Raw genomic sequence first — 9,627 nt, forward strand, 5'->3', positions numbered from 1 at the left:
ATTAGCAGCGCAAAAATTTAGGATGCTAAGCCCTGAATTCTAAATCAGCAGCTCAAAATTCAGGATACGTAATCCTGAAGTTTGGATTAATTGACTAATCTTTAACAAATTATAAATGCATTTTAAACAGCAGGCTTAAGTGGCTATTGGTGCACTTCACCCAAAATAGGGATTTAAATGACTAGGTTGAACGTACAAGGGCTATTTTCATTAATAGCAGACTATTAAAAACATAATACAAAAGATTAACATTAATTAATGATTAACAAGTATGGTAGTAAAATATTTATATATGTAGCATATTTCATTCAATTCAAATTAGCAAGAATCAAGCTACTTAAAAAGACAGCTCTAGTATTTAATATATTTTCCTATTTTTTCTCTCAATTCCATAACATATTTTATGTTTTCCTATTATTTTCTTACGAAACCAATATATTCCATAACAATTTTTTTTCCTTTCCATAATGGACCTTTTCATACAACATAATATAGTAAAAATTATACATTTGTATATTTTGATGAAGTAAAATTCATATATTTCATGAAAAAAAATATAGTGAATGTTTGTGGTATATATACATTATAAATCATGTATTTGTTTAGGACAAATCATGTATATATGCATACTAAAATTTCAACTTGTCAGAAAAAATTAAGGAATTTTTACCTTCCTATACACTATTTGAAACTTTATTACCCTCCCTACTTAAGTTTCAATTTAATTACATAGGCATATACAATTTACCAATTATATACATTTTAGGAATTTAATGAGAATCAATTAACTCCTATAATCTCGCTAACGTACATAACCCACTCCCCCCACATTTCTTTGTCCATACTCCATACCACCCACGATTCTGATACTCTCTCCCTCCATTAACGCATTCTTCCATTTTTGTTCAAAAATATTTTATAATCTCTCTCAAACTTTCTGATTTCTCTCTCAAAATCCTACAAAATCAGTAACAACTTAAAATTGTCCTTCCCTTACGATGAAGAATAAAGGATTTCCAAAGAATAGCCCTTAAAAAGCTAATATTGGTTATATTCTTACTTTTGATTTGGGTGTTTTCTCACATGATTCACCCCAAAAAGTAGTGAAATCGACATGTAAAACCAGAGACAAAGTCCAAGCTTTTTCCTCGTGAAGCTAGGGCAGAAGCTCGAACAAAACTCAAGCATGATAGGGGTGCTGGTGAAGTTTCGACATCTGCTAAATCAGTAAAGTGGAAGGGCAAAGAAATTGCTCGTGATGATGATTTCGTCGAAGAAGAAGTTATCCTGAAACCTGCAAAAAAAATAATTATAAGTTTCTCCTACTATCAAACCTTCAAAAAATAAGAAGGTTCAAACATCTCCTAAAAACATACACATCCATTGGAGAAGGTAAAGTTTTAGTATTTATAATTTTTGTTCTTTCTTTTTTTCTAGTTACAAAACATGTTTTCATTCTCATGACTATACCTATTTTTTATTTTTCTGTATTTGTAGAATTTTTGTCCACATAGTGTATATTTGTTGTTGGTTATCAACCTTTCTATATTTTCCTAGAAATTGTAGATTTCTTGTATATTATTCGAAATAATTTTGTTAGGGAATGTACTACATGATTTAGTTGGTTTTATTGGTTATTATTTGCTCTATTTGTAGATGTTAGTTTCATTTTCTGTGAACAAATTGTATATATTATATCTAGTTGTTAGTTTCTACTTTCTTGCTCTAAACATAATTTTGTTAGTGCATTTGTAGCTTCAATATACTTCAGTTGTTATATATGTTTACTAATTTTGTAACTTATTTGTATGCAATATATTAATGTCTTTCTGGTTGTAGCTACATTGTAGTATAATTGTTATTATTTTATTTTTTGGTATTTAAACATGTTTTAGTAACTTATTGTTTCGTTTGGTGCAAAATAGAATTTTTTTTGCACCACATAATGTTGATTATGGCATCACTAGGTTCCACACATTATCCGACCCTTCCGTTTTTGCCCAAATCAAGGTGTTATTATCTAAAACTGGGTTAAACTCGTTTAAGAAGACATGTTTTGGGCACTTTCTTTGCATGCCCAAAATATGTATCCAAAATCAGGTAATTCACCTTCCCATGAAGTATGAATTGAATGCATTTGTTTTTTTTTTTTTTAACAGCATAGATAAAGGGTGAGAGGTTGAACTTTAGGTTGAGGGAGTTTTCCCCTATCACTGGCCTTAGATGTTTTACAGAAGTAACAAATTTTGGTTACACAACTAAGTATGACAGTAAAACAATGAGGAGTTATTTTCCGAATAAGGAAGAAGTTGAGAAGTCGTACTTGAAACAAATTGTAAACAGCCGTAGTTGGGTGAGTGATGAGGATGCAGTCAAGTTGTGTATTCTCTATCTGATAGAATTTTTCCTCTGTCCTTCAGAGAAATATAATGCTTTGATGGACTATTTTAGGTTCTATTTGGTAGACTCGAGACAGTATGCGAATTTCGCATGAGGTATTGAAGCTTATACATAATTGCTTCTGTTTGTTAGGCATAAGGTGAACTCTTCTGTGCATTTTTATCTCATTCTAAATTTTTCACTCGCTATGCAAATATAGTTGTATGAGTGTTGTTCTACAGTCAATACTTATATAGCTACAAGGGTTGGTAGTTTGATCCCTCGCATACTTAGCTGGATAGCTAGTAAAGACAAGATATGAATTTCTGCATTGGAAGAGAGGATGATCAAACCATCATGGATCAAGTAAACGTTTTTTCACTTATGTACAAACAATATAAATATAATTTATCTACACATTTTATACATATGATGACTAGGTCCCTCACATTTTTATTTCACTCAATTCACCAATATGATTGAAGTCCTAGAAGAGCTTTCTAACATGACTTTGCTAGACAATGTTGAATACATCCTTAAAGAAGCTAAAACATATGCCGAGTTTCCGAATGATGCTCCATCTCCATCTGGCAATAAGCATGCAATGGGAATAGATGACAAGAAAGATATTCTGAAATAACTAAAAAAAATTAAGAAAAGATGTTGATAAGGTAACAACTAATGATATTCCTAGCTGGTTTCTTTAATTCATGTTATGCAAATTATTTCTTTAACTCTATCTATTTTAATACATAGGTCGGTTCAGACCTTGGATTGTTCAAGAAAGAGGTATAACTAATTCTTGATTTTTAGTCTTCTTCATATATCTGTAAGCCTCTAATTTTCAGATACATTATAACCATTTTTTGTTCTTTAGGTTTTTCAAGAACTAGGTAGCATTCGACTACTACTCAATGATTCCATCAGGTCTGTGTTACATGCAATTAAAAGTCAACATGATACTAACATTGATGCTAAGGTTTCATTCAAAATATATTCATTTTGGACAATAATTTTTACTATGTTTATATTTATATTAACATTCATAAAGTATATAGCCTAACAAATCCTACTTGCAGTTTACTGGCAGTTCTGCGAAAAACGATGAGCATTACAAAGAAAATAACAAATAACAGTATTGTGGAAGTAGTGCTAAACCAGTGTTGGCCAGCAGCAGTAAAACAAGTATTTTAACAATTTTAACATAATTTTATGACAAATAATCTACATTATATTTACATTATATCTACATATAGCCTAAATTACCAACAAATAATCTAAATTGTATTTCGAATTACTGTCTTAGATACAAGACACATGCCTAGCATTCAAAATGAGGAGAATGTTCCTATATCATGCCATGTAGGTGTTGACTTATCTTCCCAATTTCAAGGGGCATTAGAGGAAGAAATTGCATGTATGATTTAATACATTATATCTACATATTTCACAATACATATTACATCTCAACTACAGGACATCATTTCAACAAATTAACCACAATTAAAATATAATTTATCTACAGTGTTGTTTCTGTTTACTATAAATGATCTACAATTTTATTAAGTTGTACGCATTTATTATAACAGAGAAGAAAACTTGGCATACAAGGAGAGCATATAAATGAGGAGAAGGAGACTATGCATTTACAATCTCCAATTCAAGAAGCAAATGTTATACAACAAGGAGACGATTGCAATAAAGATTTCAGTGGTATATTACAATATAATTGTAGGGAAAAAATAACAACTTTCATATAAGCTTTAGTTTTCCCAAAAGAACTGATGCAACTAATATATAATGTTGTTCTTTTGTTTTTAATTTTGTAGGTAAGCCAGCCGACTACATCAATGTAGGTGATTCAGACAATGACTCTATGTCTGAAAAAAGGACAATAGTAACACTTGATGATTTTGAGCTGCCAGAGAACTTCTCACAGATTGTTAAGTTCGGCGAGGTTAATGAAGATGAAACAACCCCTGTGCATCAAAAAAGAACAAAGGTTCTTGGAAAGCATGTCAGATCCCCATTTCTTTCTTATTTCAGTTCTAGGGGAAGCACTTCTGTTGGACCTCCTCCAATTTTTAATATTAAGCATCCATTTACTGGGGTTATTGGCGGCAATGTTGATCCTGACTTGTTGAAAAAATTCAATAAATGGTTATACTTAGGTACCGACACGGTTTCAAAGAGGTTAGATTTTATATTTTTTTTCTTCATATTATCAAGTGCATACAATTTATGGATTTTCAATTGAAACGACATAATAATTGTACTTGTTATGTCTTTAAATAAGAAGAAGGCGTTTTATACTTTAAAAAATAACCAGCTCAACCCGTAGTTTGATCTTGGAGTGGAGAAAGTTGATAAAAATGACTGAGTTTATACTTTGGCATATCCCGGGCAAATCCTCAACAATACGGTACACACATACTCTGGCAGAATTTAATGATTATCTGTAGTATTCTGTTATTTTAGATATCTATAGATTTTTTGTTTGAAAATTGTAGTTAAATTATATTCAGCATTGAGAAATAATGAAATCTTTTTTTTTTGCAACACATTGATATTATTTTATGCTATTTGAGGAAGAGAGGAAAGTACGGGCCTGAAAAAAAATACGATTTACAATCACTGAATGTATCCTCAAGACTAGAATTGAACAAATTTATGAGAGGTACATTAATGCTCTTGCTGTTAGGAAGCTTGTTGTTTTCAAACCCCAGGACGGTATCACAATACATATTGGGGTACCGATTACTTGCAAATATTGCATGGGACAAAGTTGATTTTGTTATTATGCCCATAAACATTGTGAAAAAATTTCATTGGTTGTTGGCTATGTTTGACATTACCGATAGGGTTCTATATGTTTATGATTCTATGGTCTCCTCACGAAATCACAAACTTGTTGAATCTGTTATCGACAAATTTGCTATTATGATCCCCCTCTACTTGTCATGCACCGACTTCTATGGCAAGCGTCCAAACATCAGCTACAAGAACATAAAGGCATACATTAAAAAATATGTTACCGACCTTCTTGAAATTCAGTGGTTGGTCGACGAGATACCCTTGTAAAAAGATGGATCGATGTATGTGTTGCTTTTCCTTCTATTTAACCAATTGTATTTTACATTAAATGCTAAATCTTTTCCCCTATTATTTTTTGCAGTGATTGTGGTGTATACATGATGACATTTGCAGAATATGTCAGCATTTGAGATATATCGATTTCAAAGGAAGACATGTTGACCGTAGACGCTATGGAGCGCTCCTTTGGGATTATGCTAGGAAAAATCAAGAGTTTGTTATAATTAGTGAAAGTGAGGTGACTGACAAATCAGCAAGAAGAAAAGGCGCACCAGCTGTGAAGGAGATAACACGAATCCGGAACAAAAAGAGTTAGTTTCCCTTTTCAGTAGAAAAATTACAGTTAAAGTGTTTAGTTGTAGCTGGATTGTAGTAAAGTTGTAGAAAAATTATTTATTGAGAACAAGTCACCTATAATTTATCTGTAGCAGATTTGTGCTACAGTTGTTTTACCTTTTGTTTTGTTATTTTATCCAGAATTCTACTACTTAGGATAGAAAACATTTGTGGCATTTTTATTGGTTGAAAGTTGTTAGTACTTGATCTCGATATTGGTACGATATAATTTTTTTACAGCATAACTACAACTATGTCTACAACTACTATACAAAAATACATAATATATTCAATTTTAGTAATGTTGTTAGGAAAGACTAAAAAGTAATAAATAAACTCATTATTTGAACAAAACAACTACAGATCGATTGCATTAAGAGTTGAAATATATTTAGCAAACATTCATTATAGGAGACAGTCTTTATTCAAATTAGCAACACAATTATACCACAACTATAATTCTTCAGAACAGAACAAATACAACTTAATATGTCTTAAAGGACAGATTATCATCAACAGTACTCAGTGTAAAAAAATCTTTAAACTATATTAACTTTTATTTCCTTTTCGGAGCATTCCTACAAGATCTTTTGTTATGCCATTCTAGTCCGCAGTTTCCACATAAAACCTTGTACTTCTTTGCATTTACTTCATCATATGATTTGTATCTTTATTTTTTAGGTCTCCCTGACTGCCTTTTCTTAGTAGGTGGCATTACAACTTCTTCAGCTATATGTTGTGGCACATTCCATTTGCTTTTATCAGGTAGCGGGTCTATTGGTATTTTATAAGTCTGTAGAAGTCTCTCCTTCGTGTAATAAGCAGAACAATAGTTTTCATATGACTTGTTCATGTGCCTCAAAGCAGCCAAAGCATGTGGACATGAAAATTCATCAAGTTGGAATTGTCCACAACTACATCTCTTGTTTTGAAGGCAAACAATGAAGCACTTCACACCATCTATCATAGCATGGACGTAATCTGTTGAAGCCCTCACCTACAATTTTATTATAAACACACAACAAGTTGTCAACAACATATACAAAATAAAATAACTACAATTATACACCAACATTTCTACAATTATCAGTATATATTTAGTTTGATGAAATCAATGATCTGATGTTATTGTCCATAACTTACTATCATCTTCTGCGATAATGTTATGTTGTCCTCCAACTCTTTGTTGTATTTTTTTCCAAGGTATGTGAACGTACCCTTTGCATTTAATAACTTTTCATTAGTCCAACGTTCAAGAAGAGTCCTCATATACTCTAATAGTTCTACTATGGGCAGCTCTCTTGTATATTTGATTACCGCATTCAATGACTCTGCAATGTTTGATATCATCGTCCATGTTTTGTTTACTGTAGCATGTACCCGAGACCATCCGTGATAGCCAATATCGTATAGGTATGCTTTAACACGTGTGTCGATCTCTTTAATCTTTGACATTCTTTCATTAAATTTATCATGTGTGTATGATCGTGTCATGGCAAAGTACAATTCACTTAATTTTAGATGACCTTTCTTGAACTTTGACCTTATATTTATCCAAATATGCCACATGCAAGCATAAATATGGTATGCCGGTATAAACAGTAGATGTTGCCTTCAATATACCCTCATCCCGGTCCGAAATAACACACATATTTTATTTTCACCATATGCATGTTTAAATTTCTCAAAAAACCATCTCCATGATGCGTCATTTTCTGAATCAACAATTGTGTATGCTAGTGATAATACACTACTTATCACATAGGTAGAAAAAATAAATTCAATTTTAGTAATAAAACTTGAAAATATAAAAAATACAGTCTCAAAAATAACTTTATAATAATTTTTTTTACAATTAATCTACATTACATGCTGCATCCATTATGCTAGCTGTTAGCATGATTCCCCAATATGCTTACTTCAAGAAGATGCCATCGACTACTACAACTGGCCTACAATGCTCCCAACCCTTGATAGACGTACTAAGTGCAACAAATGCATACAAGAAACAGTCATCTTCAATCTTCTGTAATTTCACTACCGACCCGGGATAAGTCTTCTCCAGAATATACAAATAACTCGGCAAGTAGGAATTAGCAGGATGACCTCTCAAAAATTTCAAAGCCTTTTCCTTTGCTCCCCGGGCTTGCATGTATGTTAAGTTCGCACCATGATATGACATGTCAATTTGTATGTCTTTTGGTGTGTATATTGTCTTAGGATCCGCATATTTTGGCATCACCATGCTGCCAACTACCATGGCAGTAGGTTTGCGTTGTATATATGTGTTGTCCATCAAAGAGCATGTGTGCAAGTTGTTGAATTTTCGAACCTTGAACAATACTGATTCATTTATGCTTATGGACTTGAAGTGCTACGCACAATTGTCCCCAACACATACGAGGCAGTAGCTACAGCATAAAAATAATTCAAAAAATATTATGCAAATTGTAGCTACAGAATACGAGGTTGTTTATGCATAACAATTTATTTTAAACAATTTATATAAAAAAAGACTACAAGTTATACACAATATGAATTTGACAAATAAAATATTCCTATCTTCTTGTACTAGACCTTTTCACCCTAAATTGAAACTTATTTATGACAGGATAGTGCTTCATTACACTGACAATTGTTTGCTTGTCTTGGTAAACTTGGCCTACTTCAATTACATTTGACGTATGTTCTGTTATGATGATACATTCATATTCAACAATTGCCAGATATGTTTGCATATCAATCAACTTCACTATTCCTGATACTTCTCTAATTATGTTACAATTGCTTGACAATTGTACCACGTTAGTATTATGATAATCAAAAGGACCTACACTCAATTAAAAGTATAGTAATTCAGACCTCTGTATATTCATGTGTTCAGTATTTGACAGAATACTCTTAGACACATAACAATTGAACTACATTTGTTATGTAGTATTATTATAGATAATTTGTAGTAAAATTGTAGAATACTTGAAATTGAAAAAACATCAGCACTAGAAAAAATATAGCAAACCTGTAATTGTGTTCGCATTAGACATATTGCAATCCAAAAAATCACGCATTGTTATACATAACGGATACATTCCTAAATTTTTATTTTTATTTTTCGTCTCCATATACACTCGAACTCCCATATCGTTCCAAATTTCCATTAGAGGACAACGTTCGTTGATGGTGTATTTGATTTCGATAATTTTTGCAGAGGTATCGATCACTAGATGCTCAGTAATTACGGAATTCAATTTACTATAATTTGAATCTTCGTTGACTACAATTCTGTCAACATCAAAATCTTTGTATCACCCAACGCTATCCCACCGACCATTGAGCTGAAGTATAATCGCTAATTTTAACATTATGTGGCGAAATTCAATTCAATTGTAGCTAATTATTTGCAATTATTTTCTTCAAAACCTTTAATTATGGAAAACTAGAAAAAACAGAGAATATAAGGATACTACAGATATGTTGCTTTGATTATGGTGCGATGATAACTAGAGAAAATTTGCGTAATAGAAGAATTCTACAAATATGTTGCCTTGATTATGGTGCGATGATTGCGTCAGTAAAATCTCTAACTGAAATATAAGCGATCCCAAAATCCCGATCTAAGCGGGGACATTTTTGATAATAAAGTTTCAAATAGTGTATATAAATGAAAAAATATGAATCTTTTCATATATGGATCTTTTTATTCAACTTAAACCTAGCAAAATTATATACCTATATATTCTAATGAAATAATACCCACCAATTCCTCTCATGAAAACACTAACTTCCCAAGATAAGAGATGTTTCCTTCCTCTTACTTCC

General features: G+C 31.8%; 1 protein-coding gene across 1 annotated transcript; it reads right to left on the reverse strand.

Annotated features, from left to right (window-relative positions):
• Positions 1 to 6,478: 6,478 nt before the first annotated feature.
• On the reverse strand, positions 6,479 to 7,263 carry LOC107816847 (uncharacterized). The gene is made up of 2 exons (XM_075250900.1): positions 6,952 to 7,263; positions 6,479 to 6,805 (listed from the first exon to the last, which is right to left on the reverse strand). Exons 1-2 carry the CDS (start codon positions 7,261 to 7,263, stop codon positions 6,479 to 6,481), a joined length of 639 nt encoding a protein of 212 aa, XP_075107001.1.
• Between the last annotated feature and the right edge of the window lie 2,364 nt (positions 7,264 to 9,627).

This window comes from Nicotiana tabacum, chromosome 4 (assembly GCF_000715075.1).
Source record: "Nicotiana tabacum cultivar K326 chromosome 4, ASM71507v2, whole genome shotgun sequence".
NCBI lineage: Eukaryota > Viridiplantae > Streptophyta > Magnoliopsida > Solanales > Solanaceae > Nicotiana > Nicotiana tabacum.

Coding starts and splice junctions, on each gene's coding strand:
- LOC107816847 (XM_075250900.1), bottom strand. CDS start 7,263: ATGTCAAAGATTAAAGAGATCGACACACGTGTTAAAGCATACCTATAC. Junction 6,806..6,951: donor CATTATCGCAGAAGATGATA/GTAAGTTATGGA, acceptor ATAAAATTGTAG/GTGAGGGCTTCAACAGATTA.